The 21732-nt window shown below is 43.3% G+C and overlaps 1 protein-coding gene across 20 annotated transcripts in view; it reads right to left on the bottom strand.

Annotated features, from left to right (window-relative positions):
- The window catches only part of LOC101935566 (glutamate decarboxylase 1-like), a 99924-nt gene extending 78627 nt beyond the window's left edge, over positions 1 to 21297 (bottom strand). For 3 of the 20 annotated variants that reach the window (XM_065584814.1, XM_065584815.1, XM_024107329.3), the window contains exons 1-3: positions 21213 to 21297; positions 20308 to 20375; positions 2401 to 2576 (exon numbers count right to left, since the gene is read on the bottom strand). Coding sequence is in view for 13 of the 20 variants with exons in the window: in XM_024107329.3 (XP_023963097.2) it covers positions 2401 to 2508 (108 nt within the window). In the remaining 7 variants the exon portion in view is untranslated. The other 17 variants (XM_065584801.1, XM_065584802.1, XM_065584812.1 and 14 more) reach the window with 17 other exon arrangements.
- Between the last annotated feature and the right edge of the window lie 435 nt (positions 21298 to 21732).

The following is a 21732-nucleotide window of genomic DNA, read 5'->3' as shown; positions in this document are numbered from 1 at the left end:
AGCATATCTTGAAAACTAGAGCCAATCAACAATTTTAAGCATCATTTTCGTTCTCAGTGACCCAGAATTAGTAAAGTTTGACTACATTTATTTCAGAAGCATTTTGGCTGTAGAGCAGTGTTACCAGTGCAGCTGTTCTGCTCAAAGGCTCCTTCCGTTACTTGATGATGAGGACCAGGGGTGAAAGTACCTTAATGGACTTACCAGTACGCAGAGTGGCCAGGGTCCTGAACAAGGTGGGGGCGGGGCCTCAACCGGAAGGGACGGGGCTGTGGCCAGACTCCCCCAGCCAGCCCTTCAGTGGCAATTTAAAGGGCCCAGGGCTTCCCGCCGTCGCTAGCGCTACCCCAGGGCTCAGACTGCAATTTAAAGGGCCAGGGCTCCAGCTACTGGTGCCATAATGGTAGTGGTGGCCAAGAGCCCGGGCCCTTTAAATTGCTGCCGAAGCCCTGGGGCTCCCAGCCGCTGCTGGTACGGTCGGCTGTGAACCAGCTCTTACCGGTACACCGTACTGTACTGGCTTACTTTTCAGAGAGAGATGCAAATTGAAAGTTCCATGATTTTCCTGCTCTCGCTGGTGCTTGGCTCCTGGACGTGGCAGTCTGTTCTTTCCTCCAATGTACATATACAAAAAGTATTGGACTATTGTACCAAAATGAGGAAGAAATGTAAATCTTATGATCTGAGATTTATGGTGTTATCAGTTTTCTCACATAAGCTATAGGGGCAAATCCTGAGTCCCACACTCTTTTTACTCACTCTTTACGCAAGCAATCTCCCACTGAGATAAAGAGAGAGTTGCCTTAATTAAAAAAAATAGAAATTTAAGGATGTGACTCTCAAATAACTCATTCTAAATGTGATGATTGATTTAAATATGAAGATTCAGATAATATAATATACAGTAATTGAAGTGGACAACTATTTTTATAAACCAAATTTTTTTGTTTTGTGTAGATAGTGCATCAAAAACTTTACCACCCTGTATAAATATTTTTATTCCAAGTTCATCAGAGTTTTAGAAATACGTTGTTAGATGTGCTTGAACTGACGAGACGTAGAGGGCACTGTTGCACTTACTAATCTTAGACACTATGTGATTTGAGGTCTGAAATCAGCTATTAACCATTTATTTTGTCTTGTGGCTCATATTGGATATTTATTATTATTTGCCAGAAAACAAGGATTTTTTTTTAATCATAACTAGCTATCTATCTCACCAATGTAAGGATGTGCTAAAGCTGTTTCATGAATGATCTTAGCAGCACATGGTTTATATTTTATAAGCTTTTAGCTGACACATTGATTTCACTCTTGGCTATAAAGTTTTAAGCATGATGCACTGGGAGTTATGTTACCAACTCTTTCTGCGAAAGGTGAGCTGGTAAGGGGAGTTTTTGTTCCACTTTTTATCCTGAAGTACAAAGAACAAAGTTCAGGGTTTTGTGTTCCTTGTCAAGGGTTGATGGCATTACTAACATCTTAATCAGCACAGAGAACAGTTGCAGGGGAAACCTGGCAGCCTCTAGGGAAATTACTGGAAGTCAGAGGTGATTTTCATTTATTTTCTTTTAATAGATTTGTTATTTTGGGGCCAAGTTTTCAAAGAAGCCTAATGCCAGCCTCAGCTGTGTGTGAATGAGTCATTGTTTCAATCCCAGCTCTCCTGCCATATAGATCAGTAATAGGGGGAGGGCAGCTTGTGAGGAGGTGGATTATCTGCTTCCACCAGGAAAGAGGTCCCCTGACCAGGGGGGGATTCTCCAGGATCCATTTCTACCTACAAGTGGTGCAAAGTGGACCTTTGTTGTCACATTGCTGTACCATTACAGCATTTCCTGACCTGACCCGCACACACTAGTCTCTGACCTATGCTCACCGAATGGGGATACCAAACATATTTCCTGTAACATGCAGTGTGGAAACAAAAAACAAATCCACCCTCAATATTAAATAACATAGTTGCAAGCTTCAACTATGTTAAAAAATACATACATGGAACCTGGTTACATGACAGACTATAGCTCTTCCTGTGTAATTCCTTCGTTGTTGTAATCAGAGGCTCCTGAGCAAACAGCGGTTTAAAAGAATGATGGTGGCAGAGCATCTTCCACATAGGTCCGTAACTCAAGCCTTCCCCCTGCCCCCTGCTCAACATCCTGTCCAATCCAGAAATATGGTGATTTCCTGGGCACACTGCAAGGCAGCTTGGTTTAGTGGCTTAGGCACTGGGTGCATGAGTCTCAGGAGACCTGGCTCGGTCACTAGGGTGACCATATGTCCCGATTTTATAGGGACAGTCCCAATTTTGGGGTCTTTTTCTTATATAGGATCCTATTACCCCACACCCCCATCCCAATTTTTCACACTTGCTGTCTGGTCACTCTATTGGTCACTGACCTGCGGTATGTCTGTAAGCAAGTCACTCCACCGGTCTGTGCTCTTCTTTCTCCTCCCGATCTTCTGTTTTTGTCTATTTAGTTGTAAGCTCTTTATGGCAAGGAACATCTCTTACTAGTGTATGTACAGAGTCTTGAACAATTGGTCTTCATCTCATTTGGTTTTTCTAGGTGCTCCTGAAATATAAATAAGAAAGGCCCATTTAGTTTTTCAGAGGTTGGGGAATGGTTGAGTTTCTGCAGTTGTTCTTTTTTTTTTTTTTCCAGCACCCAAAACTATTCAGAGCCCTCTGCCAGGGTGCAATAGATGGGGAGGGAGTCACTTTGAAGGCTGATTCAATATAAAGGGGTTGATATGTTGCAACATCTTTGTCCATTTTGGATTTGTATTTCTTTGATCTGATGTATTTGTAAATGTTTTGAGAAGCCTGGGAAGCTAAGGAAAAGCACTTTAAAACAAATACTTAAATAATAGTGCCCTGTACTGAGCAAAAATCATATTTTGGGGCTTGGTGAATTAGTTTCCCATTTGGGATGTGGAGTCCAGTATTTTCTTACGTTTTCTTATATTAAGGTTATGTACAAAGTGTACACATGTCCTGTTTCCTTGGAGAACACTGGGAACAAACTGCACACAGGCGGTTTTGTAGAAACCTCATAAGGTCCCATTGCCATTTTAGAGACTAAAAGCTTAAAGTTAACAGATTACAGTCCTTCTCTACAGCAGCTTCTCACCCTGTAAGCCTTTCTGCAGAGCTTGCTAGTTTTCAGTCAGATCCAAATGATCACGAATCACCTGCCTCCACCAAGGTTGTTCCCAGGGCTGGCTCCAGGGTTTTTGCCGCCCGAAGCGGCGGAAAAAAAAAAGAAAAGGCGCGATTGGCGGCAGCTCCACCGCGCCGCTTTCTTCTTTGGCGGCAATTCGGTGGCAGGTCCTTCCCTCCGAGAGGGTCGAAGGGACCTGCCACCGAATTGCCACCGAAGAGCCCGACGTGCTGCCCCTTCCCCTTGGCCGCCCCAAGCACCTGCTTGCTGAGCTGGTGCCTGGAGCTGGCCCTGGTTGTTCCTCAGTGAAATGGATAATGAGGTGTTGTCCTTGCACAGCCTGTTATAATCCAGAAGACCTTTGAAATGCAGGGTGTTTATTCTCTACTGTACTTCTGCTAGGTTGTCTTCTCATTCCTATGTTAACTTGCTTTTCCAGATTACATGCTGTGCAAACGTAACTCCCGTTGGTTTTGGTTCACAATGATTAATTTATGTAGGACAGAAAGATAACTATCTTCCCTCTGGTCTTGCAGATACCTATTTCTCGCTTTGTTTGGTTACAGACTGTAAAGTACAATATCAGCAGTATACGTAATTTCTCAGAAAGTGTGAATACATACATTTCACAATGATATTAATGACCAGTGTGTCACTAGCTTTCATTTGATACCTTACAGGACACTTTTTGAATAAATACTATGAAAGGAGTTGAGGAGGTCAACAAATATATTTACCTGTGTCAGCAGCTGAGCAGAGACAACTCATTCGAAGGGGAATGCAGCAGGAGGCGAAAGGCAGGGTGGGCGAGTTTCAACAAAATAAAGACGTCTCTAATGGATGATGAACTGCCCATGAGGAAAAGGAAAGAACTGTTTAACTTCACCATTCTGCCAGCAATGATATATGGAGCGGAAAGCTGGTCAACAATGAAAGTGGAGGAAGAAAAATTCACTGTCACCTAGAGAATGATGGAAAGGTGAATGTGTAAGATATCACTCCGTGATCACATACCGAATGAGATCAGAAGGCATACAGAGGTGACCGATGTAGTGCAGGCGATGTACGACGCAAAGCGGAGATGGGTGGGTCGTGTAGTCTGCAGGCAAGACAATCAGTGGACAACCCGCATCAGTGACTGGATCCCCAGTGACCACAAGCGACCACTGGGCAGACAAAAACATGCTGGGCTGATCCCATGACAAAACTCTTTGGCCAGAAATGGAAAGAATGTGTTCAAAACAAAATGGAATGGTGTGGTGTCGACTTGTGTTCGTGGAGAGCCAGATGAGGACAAGCTGGACAAAGGTGACTATGAAAGCAGTGTGTTAGGTGTAGTGAGTATGTCAGGGCTGTCAGGAAGTGCTGTTACAGAACAACGAACCCTTTGCCAGTTGGCATTGAGGAGTTCATAGGGTCAGAGTGCCCATTTTCACTTTTAAGACCCTGCCCCTTTGCATCTGGGAAACTCTTAGTCTGAGCTTTTCCTTGGAATACATGGTCTGGAAAAGCGGTGCCCATTACCCCTCCTTTTGTGCAACTGCTCTGCAATAGTAAGAAACTTAGAGAGGTCTAAAGTCCCTGGCAAAAGGAGAGTGCTTTTTAACCCACATGCTGCTCTTCATGACTTTCTGGATGCAACAACTGCATGGCATCTTTAACTCTTTCTATAGAGAACTTCATCCTGGGTGCTTCAACATCCATGAACCCTACACATGTGAGCCATTTGTACCTTTCACCATACAAATAATGTAACTTTAACTCCTCTCTCATCTTAAGGTTCTAAGGGATACAGTTAAAGTCGGATATTAATTTGGTCTATGCGGTCGATGCCACTACTGGCTTCATCGCTCTCCTTCGGTTGTGGCTATTGTGCCACTAGTGGTGGTCCAGGAAGCCCCAGTGAAGAGACTGAAATCCTATAGTCTAAGGATGGAAAAGATAGTTACAGAATAAAGATAATTAAGGTCACTGAAGAAGAGGCTGCTAGAGAAGGGAAGGGTGCTAGTCATCTCCAAGAAAAGAAGTCTAAATTTATAAATCCAAGGACAGAGAAGGGTCCATGTTTGTTCTGCAGTTTTATTCTGATGCCACTTCAGCAACATGCTTTTAATTTTTATGTTGAAGGTTCACAGTGTGCTAAATAATGACCAGCCACATGAATTCAGATGGGAATAAGTAAAGATTGAACGTGTACAGTATTGCTCCTAGCCATTGCTAGCTGAGTTAATAACTCAGTGTTAAAAGAAAGGGTAATATTCCATTCTAATAACCTGACACTTGTTGAAAGTGTCAGTAAACAACCAGCATGTCCTGCATCCATTATGATGAATGATTGTGTTAAGATGCCTGCTGGTTAAAATCATTTTTTAAATATATGCTATATTTCTGTCAGGAAAAAACCCACAAACATTTAGCTGCTTTATTTACTTCTAAGTGACAGTTCCATTTTCTCTTCTCTGTTGGAGAAAAGAGAATTAACAGCAGCAACAAATAGCTCTGGCTCCTTAACAGTGGTTTGCTGAAGTGTTCTGTTTCACCTGAGGCTTGGAGACTTTAGAAACTAGAGCTTGAATGCCCTTCTGCAATAGGGCAGGATGATGGAGGGGAATTTTATTCCCTCAGCCACCTGTATCCACTATTTGTCTCTTGCCTAATATTTAGATCATAAGCTCTTTGGGGTAGGGACTGTGTTTCTGTTCTGTCTTGTACAGCACCTAGCACAATGAGGTCATGGTCCATGCCTAGGCTCCTAGACACTACCAGAATACAGTAAATAAAGAGCAAAGGAAGTGTTGATGTGAAGCATGATCCTATAATGGATTTGTTATTATCTACTACAGTCAGTAAAAACAGAAAGTTAGGTTTACAGCCATTACTAGCAACAGAGAGTCCTGTGGCACCTTTATGACTAACAGATGTATTGGAGCATAAGCTTTCATGGGTGAATACCCACTTCGTCAGACATCTGTGGGTATTCACCCACGAAAGCTTATGCTCCAATACATCTGTTAGTCTTAAAGGTGCCACAGGACTCTCTGTTACTTTTTACAGATCCAGACTAACACGGCTACCCCTCTGATACTAGACAGCCATTACTAGAAAATTCACAAGTTTTTAATTTGATAGATACCAGCAATGTGCTCACGGTGGTACAAAAAAGGATACAAAATGAAGACTGTCCTTGCAGTTCAAAGTTCCCTACAGTGCGCAAATATATGGCAGTGTTTGCAATAGCATTATGGGGGGGAATTAGGGGTTTAGAAGTGTTGACTGGGAATAAGGGAGTGGTGGGGGAAAATGTCCCCATTCTAGAGAATTGAATTGGTTGATCATTATTTTACGTTGGAAAAGCTGAACCACTGAGTCGCAGACAGTAGAATAGAAAATGGAACTTTGTCCTTCAAGGCAACAGACACTTAGCATGATGACAGGTGTAGGGCAGGGATGTATGGGAGACTGAGGTCAGATTGATATAGGTTCTGGCATACTTAAAAGCATGTGAGGGAGCTGTATTATAGTGTTTTCTTATTAACAAGAACTAGAGTTAAGATTGCCAAACAGTTTCAGTTATAACTATCATTTTCCACTCAAAGCTTTACCAGAAACAGTTCTCTTTTGTGTCTGGAATCATTTATACCCAGGTAACTTCACAGACTTCTCTTCAGTTCTTTCTGGTTTACACCAGAGCAAGAGAGATCAAAATCAAGCAATTAGTTTCTGCCTTGTTGTGAAGATCCTGATTCTTCCCTACCTTTAATCTCACGTGGTTGTTACTCCTGTGCAGTGAGCATTTTCCTACCAACATTTCTACGCTTTTTTTTTTACTTTAAACCAGGAAATTAAATTAAATGCATATATATATATATATATATATATATATATATATATATATATATATCCCTACTTCCTCCTTCACTCTTAATATAAATTGAACTATTGTTTAAATGCCTATATTAGAATATTTAAGTCATCTGATAAAATGTGTTATCAAAGTATTTGTGGAGAGGACTGCAAACATGATAATAAGGTGTAAGGAAGGAGAATCATAGCCGACACTGAAAAAACAGGGAGGGAAGGATGGTATAGACATATGGCCATGCTTCTCCTCCTTCTTCTGCACCAGCCAATTGAGCTGGCCAGGCACAGTATGGGGGCCATGGACTTTCAAAAGTGTAGCAGTCCATTAAGCACCGTGCATGTACCTGTATCAGGCACAGCGTCTTTGGGAGCTTTCATTGTGGGATGCACCTCTGGGTAAACTCCACGAAGCATGTATGTTTACAGCTCAGATTTGAGGTCAAATCTTTTGCATAGAGAATGCATTTCTTGCAGAGTTTAGTATACACTGCTCCTGCATGAGAACAATCCTGATCCTACTTAAATTTTCCATCACTTGGTCTTTAAATGAAGGACTTGATGTCTTTCTAAAAGGTACACTGGAGCTCAGCTACAATTTATTGAAGTCAATGCAGGGCTAGCTGAGTGAAATTCTATAGCTTGTGTTATGCAACAAGTCAGACTAGATGATCACAGGGGTCCTTTTGGGTCCTACCATCTAAGAATCACCAGTATGTGGTACTAATCATCTGTCTTATTTTCCTGAAGCATTTCATGTTTTATTAGCTATCTGGAATGAATATGTCTCCTAGATAGAAAATAGAATATCAGGCTTGGAAAGTCATCTAGTCCAACCCTTGCTCAAAACAGGACTAATTTTTGCCCCAGATTCCTAAATGGCCCCCTCAAAGATTGAACTCACAACTCTGGGTTTAGCAGGCCAACGCTCAAACCACTGAGCTATCCCTCTAATTTATTAGTAATAAAGAGTCGAGTGTAGAGACTTCACCCTGTTAGTGACTCTCTGAGTACTAGCCACCCGGTGGAGAGGATGAGACCATTGCCCTGCTACCCTTTGGCACCAGCCAACAGTGCTGACTAGGTAGAAGAGAGTGCTATAGCCTCCTAAAGAGTGATTACTTCTTACTTCCTTGGAGGGCCTGGTGAAGCATTGTGCTTTGCAGATGCAGTGCAGCTCTGCAGCGCCTTCACTGCAGGCTTGTGCTGGAAGAGTGCCATCAAGCCCTAAGGGAGTAGCCTTCACTCTGGTATGTACAAGGTCTTCTATTGCTTTTCCTAAAAGCTGTGGCATACATATTTGAGTGAACAGCCTTTATATAGCATTATCCACATGGGTGCTTCCATCATTAGAAATAGGTGTATCTTTCACAGCTGCAGAAGGAGATACAATTGTTTCCCCCTTATCTGAAGACAGCTCAGGGAACACACCTTGAAATAATCTTGAGCACAAGTTATTCGGGCTGATCTCAGTGTGCATGCCTCTTAGCATCTGCTCTAAGCCTCCACATCCCTTATTATCTCCATGGACAATGTAAATATTCTCAAGATTAAGCTCATCTGTAAAGTTAAGATTAATTGCAGCAACTAGTCTGGATATCAGGAAGGAAGGAAAGGAAAGGAGAGATAGTGAGAGGAACAGGTGGAGCATGGAGGGCAGGGAGAGGGAGGAGGTAAGTGGAAGGATGTCCAGGGAAAGGGGATAAGAGGTGATCAGAGCAAACAACCAATTCACACAGGATGCAGCTACACGGCAAACAGGAGCCCAGGGCTGTGAGTCTCCCATCCTGGGTCAAAAGACTCAGGTTCATGCTACTGGGCTAAAATGAAATGTGTAGATGCTGCAGCTCAGGCTGGATCTTGGGCTCAGAAGCCCATCCCCTTCCAAGACTTTAGAGCCTAAGTTGCAATGTCTACACAGCTATTTTTAATGCAGTAGCACAAGCCCTGTGAGGCCAAGTCTGTCAACCCAGGCTCAGAGGCTCACTGCTGCAGGCTGCGTAGATATATCCAGACAGGAAAGACTATACGCAGTCCAAACAGCAGCAAATAGCCTGATGACATTGTAAATATCGGGCTGCACAAGAATGGAGTGTGACGGGTGCACTCACCTCTCATGAGTGCCTCCTGGGTGCATACCTGCACTTGCTCTTTCTGCTTGCGGTGTCCCCTGTTGCCCTTGTCAGGTGGGTCTTCAGGGGCTAGGCCCTCCAACTAAGTCACTCAATTAATAGATGAAAAGATGGATGAACCACTTTCAGGGTAAAAGGCCCAACAGGGCTCGTCCCTGTGCCCTTGTTAATGTCTTTAGCCCTGTCTCTGGGCTCACTCCTTAGCCCCTTCTGGGCTAGCTTTAAGTCTGTGCCTGCCCTGGTATCAAGTTATGTCCTCTCCACCCCCCCAGCTTTCTCCCTGGAGACTTTGTCCTCAGCGGTTGTCTGGTGTCATGTTCAAATTCTAGCCCCTTTCTCGAGCTTTTGGTACTGAGTCTTATCCCCTTCTTGGGGCTTAGGCCACTTCCCCAGCAACTAGTGGGGGTGGGGAGGAACTCAGGCCTGCCCACTATTTCAGGTTCCACATGCTGCTGTAGTTGCTGCTGCCGCCTTCCCTGGATGCTTCTCACATAGCCTCTTCCTCTTCACCCTTACCTCAGAGCTGAATTTCTCAACTCCTCTTCTTCCTCACTGAATGCCAGTGCCACCAGAACCCATCCTCTGGTTCTCCCTTGAGCTCTAGCAAGAAGCACCCTTCCTTACTCTTCTGGTCCCAGCCAGGAACTGAGTAGCTCAACCCCTGCAGCTCCTTTTAATTTAGCCTGCTACACTCTGATTGGTTGCTTCCCTGCAGCTTTTCTAGGCAGTCCTGGAGGACCCACCTTTATGGCTTCTTTCCTGGGGAAGGGTGTGGTAGGACCATGAGGCCTCCAGCAGGGGGCCTCAATGGGCCTGGTATGCTCCATCACATGTAGTACACCAAATAACTATGGTGCCAGTAGAATGCCAGGTGTACCACAACCTGCAGGCAAATACTATAGGTGCTTCAGTAGCTAGGCCTTGTAGGTGCTAGTCCTGGTGGGATCCAATAACCACTCAGACATGTGACTAAGAGAAAGGGTGTTTCACTAGGGCTCGCAGAAGAGGAAAGGTTGCAAATACCCTAGGTACAGAGGCTTAAACCACGACAGTTCAAGGTGAGCTATAACCATTCTTATTCTGGGCCTCTGGGGCAGTCCAATTGAGCGACAGGGCTCTTTACGCTTAATGCCTGAGGTGATCTCTCCAGTCCAGTCTCTATTCAACAAATAGGGGCTTTTCCAGACCATGTATTCCAAGGAAAAGCTCAGACTAAGAGTTTCCTAGATGTAAAGGGGCAGGGGCTTAAAAGTGAAAATGGGCACTCTGACCCTAAGATCATACTCTTTTCCTCATTGAAATTTATCCACTGCTTCTTTTTGAGATTGTGGTTGCTTTATTAAAGTTCAGAGTGACTAAAGTTGCGGGAAGCAATTGTAGCTGCCTCTGGGGGGAAAGGGCAACATTCTAACTATGATCATAGTGTCCAAGATTATTAAATTTATTAATCACACCACCTATAGAGATACTTGGCTCTACGTTTTTTCTTTAAAAAGGTAATTATATAAGGTCAAATTACTCAGCCATAAGATTATGCCTATGGAAACCCCAGTGATATTGATGGGAATCACAGGTGCTGGAATTAGGGGAGCTGGGGGTGCAGCAGAAACCTGTGTCTTGAAGTAGTAACAACCAAATACATGGTTTTGACTTGCAGCACCCCCACTATAAAAATTGTTCCAGCACCCCTGAAGGGAGCTTTCAGAGCAGGATATGACTAATAGTTCTGCTTAGTTTCTTATTTTAATTATTGTAGGATGAATTAGCACAAGCAATTACGACTTATCTCAGAGATGTATTCATTTCATTCTGGCTTTTTGTCTCAGTAGTTCCTTATAAAACCTAATAATTCTGATCCATCTGATCTGATTCAATCCACTGACATGTTTATTTGTTAAACTGTACACACACACACAGGGAAGCAAAAGAGTAGTCCTCCCATGTTTTCAAATATTCGTCTATGTAGTTTATCAAAAGCAATCACAGAGAGGCAGCAGGAACACTATAGTCGGGCAGCAGCACTATTCATCAAGCAAACATGTGCTGTGCATGCTCAAGAGGAAAACACTGCAGTGCATGCATTCAGTTACAGAAATGAAAATTCTGCCGAGTGCTTCAGACTTGCTCTCAGTTCCGGGAAGATAAAGCATGAGCATAAATAGATTTTCAGTGGGACAAGTTAATGAGCAAAATCCTGCACTTCTTTCCCCTCTGATTTAATAGCAGACAGAGTGCAGCTGTGTCTGAGGGATAACATTTTATTTTAAAGGCCACTGTAATTGTTAACTGTCAGTACTTCATGCACTGGATTTATTCATAAATATCTTGCAAGTGTTATCAACATTTTCCTGTTATGGTATGGGATTGTTTCCATTCGTTAACATTATTAATGGGTAGAAAGGGCACTTCATAAAGTTCTTATTATGGACAAGTCAGTTACCAATAAAGTTTTGTGAAACCTGCCGTAAGTGACTGAGAAAGATTCACCCGCAGGCAAAAGCAGAGATTGGTTTAGGCACAGAAAAGATGCAGCTAGTATCTCCCCTATTCATTGGCTACCAGGGGCAGATTTGTCCTCTAGCACAGGCTAAGGAACCCCTCAGGGATGTTCTAACTTGTGTACCTGTTGCAATGGCCCCTATGAGGCACATAACTGATGGGGAACAGGTCTGCTTTGGCTATTCCCCCTCCTGGCCATGGTACGACCCTTTCCTTCTTTAGCCCATCTCAAGCCCATTCCAGAACACACACTCTGCTCGGAGCCATTGTGGACCTAGCTTTGCTTCTGGAGTAGGAGCCTCCTGGGAAAGGGACTTTATCCCTTTTCTATGGTTCTTTTCCCCTAGCCTAAAACAAGAAAAGAATTGATAAAAAGTATTTAATGTCATTAACTTCTCTTTCTTCCTTATAATCTCCCCACAATGCAGTTGCTTATATTTCATTAGCACATTCATTTAACATGAGCTGCATTTTATTATTTGGACCACACGTAAAGCAGACACGACATCCTCTTCATGTGAATGAAACAAGATGTCCATTTTACTTCCTTCGGAAATTATTCAAAATCCTTTCTTACTTGCAAGGGTCAGATAACACTGCTCTACAGCCAAAATGCTTCTGAAATAAATGTAGTCAAACCTTACTAATTCTGGGTCACTGAGAACGAAAATGATGCTTAAAATTGTTGATTGGCTCTAGTTTTCAAGATATGCTATTGGGTCAGTATATACGACCCTTGACTTGGGAATGGCGGAGGATACGTGAGTTATAAAGGGAAGGGATCTCAATTTAAACCAGAAATGACTAAAATACATCTTTGACTGGATCTATGAATAAATCTATGACTGGGCTTGGACAGTACTTGCTTTTTAGGCAAAACAATGAATGATGCAATCTGAAGCTGTTATTGCATCATACATGATATGAATTGCATCATGTTATTACTAGAAGTCATGGATGATGCAATCATAACAAAGCTTACATCACTCTGCTGAACAAATTGCCCTATATCAGCTCTAGAAATCATACAGTGTCATGCTCTCTTATTTGTCAGTGTTTGATTTTGCAAAGGGACACATTTCTGTTTAGCCAAAGTGAGCAGAGATGCCTCGTACTTGTGTGAACAGTGCAGATGACTTCTGCTATGTTTGTGGTGAAGTGACTTTTGCATCACAAAAGCACAGTATAACCACTATGGTTAAGAAAGCCTATCACCTTTATTTTGGCTGCAAAATTGGAGATCAGGACAAGAGGTGGGCCCCACACATATGCTGCAACACTTGTGCAACAAAGCTTTGCCAGTGGTTGAACAGGAAAAGGAAATCTATACCTTTTGCAGTGCCAAAGATTTGGAGAGAGCCAACAGATCATACCAGCAATTGTTACTTCTGCATGGTGCCTCCAGTTGGGAAAGGTGTGTCAAAGAAGAAAAAGTGGACTGTGCATTATCCAAACATTCCATCAGCTATACGCCCAGTACCCCACGGAGAAGGACTGCCGGTTCCTGATGCACCAGAATCATTCTCACTTGAGTCAGACGAGGAAGAGGATGAAACTTCTGGTCCTGAACCATCAATGTCACAGGACCCACATTTTCTCCCATCCTCCTCCTCTGAACCACTCCTCATAACACAAGGTGAACTGAATGACCTTGTCAGGGATTTGGAACTACCCAAGAGTAAGGCAGAGCTGTTGGGCTCCAGACTACAGCAGTGGAATCTCCTGGCAGGTGATGTTAGGGTTTCCATGTTCCGTGACCGTCAAAAGGATCTTATCCCATTCTTCTTCATGGAAGGTGATCTTGTAGCCTGCAACAACATCGATGGTGTGATGGCAGCCCTCAACATCGTTCACAATCCAGATGAGTGGAGACTGTTAATTGATTCATCGAAGATGAGTCTTAAAGCTGTTTTACATTGCATAATGGCAATGTTTTGCCATCAATTCCAGTTGGTCATGCAGTCTATATGAAGGAAGCCTATGACAACATGAAACAACTTTTGAGGTGCATAAATTATGACCAACATCAGTGGCAGCTTTGTGGCAATTTGAAGGTTGTTGCTCTCTTGCTTGGTCTGCAGACAAATTACTGCTGTTTTCTCTGCGAATGGGATAGTCATGCAAGAGATTTCCACTACATCAAGAAAGATTGGCCACTCCGACAGTCATTGGAGCCTGGGAGGAAAAGTGTTCAGCATCCACCACTTGTTGAATCAAGGAAGATTTTGTTACCACCCTTACACATCAAGCTGGGTCTGATGAAGAACTTTGTCAAGGCCATTGACAAAACACAAGCAGCTTTCAAGTACCAAGTGGAAAATTTCCAAGGTTAAGTGAAGCTAAGATAAAGGAAGGTGTCTTTGTTGGTCCTCAGATTCGTGAACTTCTTCGAGATGATGCATTTGACCATGCACTGCGTGGCAAGGAAAAGACGGCATGAAAGCCTTCCAGTTAGTGGCAATAAATTTTCTCGGAAACAACAAGGCAGACAACTACAGTTTGTTGGTGGAAAACCTCCTCAAGGCATACAAAAGCCTTGGTTGCAACATGTCACTAAAGATATATTTTTTGCACTCTCATCTAGATTTTTTTCCACCGAACTGCAGAGCAGTGAGCGACAAGCACGGCGAGCGATTTCACCAGGACATTGCAACAATGGAGAAACGCTATCAGGGCAAATGGAGCCCATCAATGCTTGCAGACTATTGCTGGACAGTGACAAGAGATTCTCCATTTAATGAATACAAGAGACAAGCCAAGAAACGCCGAGTAGACACTGAATGGGACTAAACTATGTACAGAATAGTTTTTTGCCTTTTGTTTCATAATAAATTTTATTTATACAACCCTTTTGCTGATTTTTAAAGTGTTACAGAAACAGGACAGGTGAAATATTATCATGTAAAGCAACCATAAACACATGAAAAGACCTAGGTTTACAATTTATGATTAAAACTCTACTATCTACACAATATACATAGACATAAAATGTAAAAACTTAAATATCTTAGAAACAGTAGCCAGTTGTTTTAATTGTCATATTTGAATTCAGCACATCAAAATACATAATAAATAGCACATTTTATCTCTGAAGCAGACGACTTCTCAAAAATTGTAGACCAGTGTTATTTAGACATGACTTTGCAAAATTTTTACTTGATTCTATATCTTAAATAATGAGAAGAAGTCAGCAAATAATATTTCCTTAAAAGGTAATTATTTTTCAAAGCATGAGGACCTAATTTTTATTCAAATAAGAAAATCGGAGGCTAGTCTATGCTTTTATCATTGACCTCTCAGAGCACGCTTTTAAATAAAGTGTAAAAGTCATATTTCTTTAATAAATAGAAATACATGATTAAAATTTTACTAGGCCTAAACTTTACTTTTGGTGCATTACATCATTAAACTTCCATAGCATTATAAAATGTGAAATCCACATAAAGCATTTGTATGATTTTTATATAACGAAAACCTTGCACTTGTTAATAGAACTCTATCAAGTATTTTTATGTAATATATAAATATGTCTTACCCTGCTAATATTATTGGAGGTGACTTTCCCTCTGTGTACAGCATTGGTGAGGCCAGTATTGGAATTCTGTGATGAAGTCTGGTGACCACATTTTACTATAAGGGATATTGAAAAATTGGAAACAATGCACAGAACAGCCACAAAAATAATTTGAGGGCTAGAAAAAAGTGCTTACCAGTGAAATACTTAAGGAGTTCAATGTGTTCTTGTGCAGGCATAATTTCTATCTGTCAAAAATGCACCCACAGATTGTCACCAATCTTAGCTCTGGTCTACACTTAACATTTAGATCAATCTAGCTACATCATTCAGGAATGTGAAAAATCCACACCTCTGAATGCTATAATTAACCCAACCTACTCCCCCATTGTAGATATGGCTAGGTGAATGGAAGAATTCCTCTAGAGCGAGGGAAAAATCCCTTCCATGCATGTAGAAAGCATATACACTATGATGCTGCTGCAGCTGTGCTGCCGTATAGCCCATAGTGTCGACTCACCCTTAGCAATTGTCTACCTACATTACTGCAGGGGCAAGCCAGGTAGTTAAACATGCAAGTACAAAAATATACACCTGCTATTCATTAGTGCAAAAAGATTGTAATTAGCCCCTCAAAGTTCAGAGGGCATTCCAGAGCCAGCTTAACTTTGGACATGTACTGCTACACAAGCTCCTCTTTAAATCCATAATACAGTATAGGTCATCTAGGTTACATGGACCTTGGTACAGTACATCCCCCTTGGCAGCCGTTCCCGGTGCAGCCTCCCAGAAGAAATGAAAGCTGCTGTGCCATCGCTGGAAGTCCTGTTCTGTACACTCTCCTTAAGCTCTCATACTGGCCACTGTCAGGCAGTGGTACTCATCTAGAGGGACCATTGGCCTGACCAAGTATCAAATATATTAGCTGAAGGTATGTACCTGCTTTTAAATATTAATGTCAGGTACAATACAATATTTTGGGGCTTTACCTGATGGAGCACAGAAGATGCTGGAATGTGGTTCACAAGAAAAGCTGGAATATAGGAGAGCAGGATTAAAACAAGTAAGTGGCTTTGGAGTAATAGAAGGAAAAAATGGTTTTTGGGGGGTCCTTGGGTGCTCAGATTGAAGAGACTGAAAAATTGAAAATGAAGGACCCTCCTCAAGAACCGGCTTAGCTCAAACAATTCTGAGCCCTATTTTGCAATCCTTATTCACAATGAATAGCACTTCAACAAGTAATACCACTGAAGCCAGAGGAACTAGATGGGTAAGTGCTGAACGGGATGAGTAAAGTTAACAAAATCTAGCCCAGCAGGGTCTGTTTTCCCTTGAAATATAGCCACATGTTTTTAAATAGTTTATATGGTAGAATATTTATGCTCCTATAGACAAGCAGCTCACAAGTCCCATGAACAAAGCCAGTTCATCATTTGGCAGCCTGGTAGAGTTGAGCAGCAACATGATATTGGGCTTCAAACAGGCTAAAAGTGGTTGTTGCTGTCCAATGTGTGAGATCAGGACCTGCTATAGGCATAACATCAAGCTTCTAGGTAAGTTCCATTTATGACATCTGTGCGCCATACTCCACATCACATGGCAGGATGAAGCTATCTATAATGAGGTTTTGGGATGCAGCCACTCCACAGGGATTGAAACCATGTTCATTACATCACAATTACACTGAGCAGGTCATGTGCTGGGGATCGAGGACGCGAGAATGCATTTGCTGTACGGCGAAGTGAAAGTGGGTAACTGCATACAAGGCAGCCTGAAGAAACTCTTCCAGGATGCACTGAAGCAGTGCAACATTGACATTGATGGCTGGAAGTTGTCAATAACAGATAGCTCATGCTGGCGAGCAGCAGTCACCAACGGTGTTACTAAATTCGAGATTAATTGCCATATGGATCTTAAGGCCCAAAGACTGAGTCATCAATAGTGACAGATTCAGTGGGCACAGACTGTAATCCCTTCCTCAATATTGAGCTACACATGCTCTCAATGCAGAAAGGACTGTCACTCGCGCATCAGCCCGGTTAGCCACAATCTTATTCACAAGTCTTGAATCAGTGTCAGCCACGAAAGCAACAAGTCGGAGATGCATATGGGTCTCATTTACTGAAAATGAAACACTTATAACAGTTTCAGTGTTGCACACACACACAAAAAGATTAATAGAAAAATGTATTTCATGGTATCGTTTTTAATTGATCCATTGACTAAGAAAAGATAAAGGTTTTTTACCAGAATATCTAAGGAGAGTGACATTTTGCTACTGTCTTACAAAACAAAAAGAATGGGCCAGGTTATGTAAAGTGGCACCAGTGGCACATTGAAGTTCTGGTTTACATTAAGTCAGGATCTGGTCCAAAGTTTTTAAACGGGGTTTGGAATGTCTCATGGCTTCTCTTGGGAAAACTATGAATGACATTAAGCTAGTCTTACATTAAATTAAATTTGCCAGAAAGACAGAAAGGTCAAAATGCTCTAAGCAAATTTAAATCCAGTGCTTAATATCAGATTTAAATCACAAACAGACTTTTACCAGCTATCTAAATCACTGTAAATATTTCTTTATACATCATATAAAGCCTTTGTATAAAGGCTTCTATGTAATATAGAGTAGTTCAACAAAAGAGGCAGTAGCACACATTGGGAAAAAACAGATCCTTTTCTGTTTATTTATTTAAAATTTAAATTTATTTATTTAAAATTTATTTAAACATGCTTTTCAATTATTCTAATAAGGACAGGGCTACATATATCAAACATATGTTGGTCCCACAAAATGTAATGTGGACTGGAATAAAGATATTTTAGTAGATATTTGGGGGTGTTCTACTATTTGAAGTTTTTCTGTATTATCATGATGAGCAAAAAATGAACTATGAGTCAGAGAGTAGCAGGACTCAAGGTAGAAGATAACAAGGTGTGGAAAGAATTTTTGCAATAGCCATGGAAAGGAAGGAATGGATTTTAGAGGTGTTGCAAAGGGAGAAGCGAAATGATCTGGAAAGAGCCTAGATGAGGACAGGGAAGAGTTAAAAATAAACTAGAGATTCTGGGCTTGAATGCCTGGGAGAAAAGTGGAGTTCTCAGAGATGAAAAAAGTGGGGTGGGGGAGAAGGAGGTGATTTAGGAGAGAGAAGAAAGCTTCCTGGTTAATTTGAGGAAGCAGCAGAACCTCTCTAAGGTGATCACTGAAAAATTGGCAGTGATAAGAGGCTGAATAAAGTAGGTGATCTCACAAGTAGGGCTGGCCAGAAAATAAGAATTCCATTTCATAAACAGTGAGTAGTATATGGCTCGATAGTATTCATTAGGGTTACCATACGTCCGGATTTTCCCAGACATGTCCGGCTTTTTGATCCTCAAATCCCCGTCCGGGAGGAATTTCCAAAAAGCGGGACATGTCCAGGAAAATAGGGAGGCATGGTAAGGGGACTGCCTCCTCCCCGGGCTCCAACTTTCCCAGCTCCCGCTGCTCTCCCCAGCGCAGCAGCAGCCAGAGCCCGGGAGAAGGCGGCTGCGAGCTTGGTCAGCCGAAACCAGGGCCCAAGCCGAGCCAGGCCGGAGCTGCTGGGACCAGGGCTAGGGGTGCTTGGCCGCCGGCCGGCACCGCTCAGCCTGGGCCAGTGGGGCTGGGGGTGCTCGGCCGCCAGCCGGCGCCACTTGGCCGGGGCCAGGGCCGGGCTGGAGCTGCTCGGCCGGGGCCGGTGCCATGGGGCCCGAGCCGAGCTGGAGTCGCTAGGGCTGGGGCCGGGGGTGCTTGGCCGGGGCCACTTGGCCGGAACCGGGGCCGGCACCCCAGGGCCCGAGCCGGGCTGGAGCTGCCGGGGCCAGAGCCTCTTGGCCGGCTGCCGGAGCCACTCGGCCGGGGGGGCTGGACTGGGCTGCGCCTCCTCGCGCCCCTCCCCGCCGCCGCAGCCCCAGCTTACCTGCTGCCTGCCTGCCTGCCTGTTTCAGGCTTCCCGCGAACATTTGATTCGTGGGAAGCAGGGGAGGGGGAGGAGCAGGGGGGAAGAGCGTTCAGGGGAGGGGGCGGAGACTTTGGGGAAGGGCAGAGTTGGGGCGGGGAAGGGGTGGAGTTGGGGCAGGGCCGGGGCCCCTTGGAGTGTCCTCTTTTTCCAGGACTGCAATATGGTAATCCTAGTATTCATCACCATGCATTTTTAACAAGTTTCCATGCCCCATTTAGGGCTTATGTCCCGCCTTCCCACCCCGTTTCCGCTGGCACCAAAGTTTGGCGCCGTCGGCCATTTTGAAATTTTTTGTGTGTGTCTTTTTGACTAGGGGAATTGTTGTGTGTGTTTGTGCTTGGGTACACTGAGAGAAAAGGGTTGAAAGAAGAAAGTGAGAGAGTGTAAAGATGAAAAAAGAAAGTTTGAGTACGGTTTAGAGAAAAAAAGGAAAGAAAGGTTCTTTGGGGAGGTAGAGAGAGAGAGAGAGGCTTTTAAAGGGTAGGTTATGAAAGAATAGAAAGATTTTTGTTTTTAAAGGGTTAGTTAGTTTGAAAGAAGAGAGCTTTTTAGTGTGTTTGAGTAAGGAGAGATGATGGTAAAGGCCTAGTTTGGTAGGCTATTAAAGAATAGAAATTTTTGAGATAAATGTAAAAGTTAAATAATATTGAAAACTAGGTTTAAAAAGGGAATTTACTAAGGCAGAGCCTGTTTAGTAAGCCCATGGTAAAAAAGTGAATAGAAAAGCATTTAAACTATTCAATACCAGTGTAGGGTAAGGAAAAAAGCTTTTAAAAACAATAAAAACTAGGTTTAAAAAGGGAATTTACTAAGGCAAAGCCTGTTTAGTAAGACCATGGTAAAAGGGTTGCTAAGAAAAACACAATTAAACTATTCACTATCAGTGTAGGTTAAAAAAAGAGCCTTTAAAAACATTAAGAGCTAGGTTTAAAAGGGGCATTTACTAAGGCAAAGCCTGTTTGGTAAGCACATGGTAAAAAAGTGAATAGGAAAGCATTTAAACTATTTAATACCAGTGTAGGTTAAGAAAAAAAAGAGAGGTTAAAAGAAAGAACAGGGCAAGAAAAGGGAAAAGAAACCCCCCTTTGCAAAGGGCAAAGATAGACAGCACATGGTTGAATCAGAGAGAGAATGAGAAAGAGAGAGAGAATTCTTACCTTTTCAGTCTTTCAGTAAAATGAGGCAACTTTCCGGGTTCAGACCCTTTCAGACTTCTTATTACCACCTTTGGATTGGACCAATCAGAGTTTGTTTTACAACAGTGTCATAGAATTCATTTGCATGACCCAATCCTAGAGTTTTAAGATGTTAAACAAGAGCCATCTCCCTTCTCTTCCCCCTCCCCCCGCTTTTAACTGTCTTATCCTTATCTAAAGAAACAGACCCCCAGCATTTTTTTCACCATGTAGCCCTTTTAGAGAGGGTTTTTTTATAAAAGTTAAAACCATAAGCTTTTAGTAACAAGCAATTTTAGAAGTTTATCCCTAGGTTTTAAACTAACAGAGGTTATTTTTTTTTTTTAGTAAAAACAATATGAAGCTGCAGCAAAGCTCCTGTTAGCAAAGCAGCCTCTGTGAGTTAGTGGATCACAGAGAAGGAGTTTGTTTCTTTTCCCACTTTTTAACAAATAGAGGTGAAAGTTATATTAAGGCTTGTAGAGGAATAAACACTTGAAAAGACATGCCTAAATGAAGACACAGCCCTTTTGTATGTGTTGTAATAAAAAAAAGCATGCAAAAGCACCCCAGGGTTAGTCAGGGTTAAACCCTGACTAAGAAAATGTTTTTCCCCAAGGTTTTTAGTGAAAACAACTTGAAACAGCCTTTTGAAGGTAGTGAATTAGAAAAGAAGAAGACCGCTTTGAAAAACAAGGCTATCTGAAGACCCATTTCTTTATTTAACCCCGTTGGCATAGGTGCAGGGCCGGTGCAAGGACGTTTTGCGCCCTCCCACCCCCAGCCCTGCGGCAGCTCCCCGCCTTCCCCTTCCACCCTGAGGCACCCTCCCCCCCCGTGGCAGCTCCCCTCCAGGGAGCCGTGGGCAGCTCCCCACCCCAGCTCACCTCTGCTCCGTCTCCTCCCCGAGCACGCTGCTCCTGTTCTAATTCTCCTCCCCTCCCAGACTTGCGATGCTAAACAGCTGATTGGCACCGCAAGCCGGAGAGGCGGGAGAAGTGGAGCAGCGATGGTGTGCTCGGGGAGGGGGCGTAGCAGAGGTGAGCTGGGGTGGGGAGCCCTGTGGCAGCTCCCCTTCCCCGAGGAACCTCCGCGGCTGCTGTCAACCCCCCGGCCCGGGGAGCCATGCGGCAGTTCCCCACCACAGCTCACCTCTGCTCCACCTCCTCCCCGAGCACGCCGCCTCTGCTCTAATTCTCCTCCGCTCCCAGGCTTGCGGCGCCAAACAGCTGATTGGCGCCGCAAGCGTGGGAGGCGGGAGAAGTGGAGTGGCAACAGCACACTCAGGGAGAGGGCGTAGGAACGCTGTAAAAAAAAATTTGGGGCACCGCTTTTTGGCGCCCCCAAATCTTGGCGCCCTAGGCAACTGCCTAGTTTGCCTAAATAGTAGCACCGGCCCTGCATAGG

The sequence above is a fragment of the Chrysemys picta genome, chromosome 2 (assembly GCF_011386835.1).
Source record: "Chrysemys picta bellii isolate R12L10 chromosome 2, ASM1138683v2, whole genome shotgun sequence".
NCBI lineage: Eukaryota > Metazoa > Chordata > Testudines > Emydidae > Chrysemys > Chrysemys picta.
Note: the sequence above shows the minus strand (reverse complement) of the source record. Positions and strands in the feature narration are given on the sequence as shown.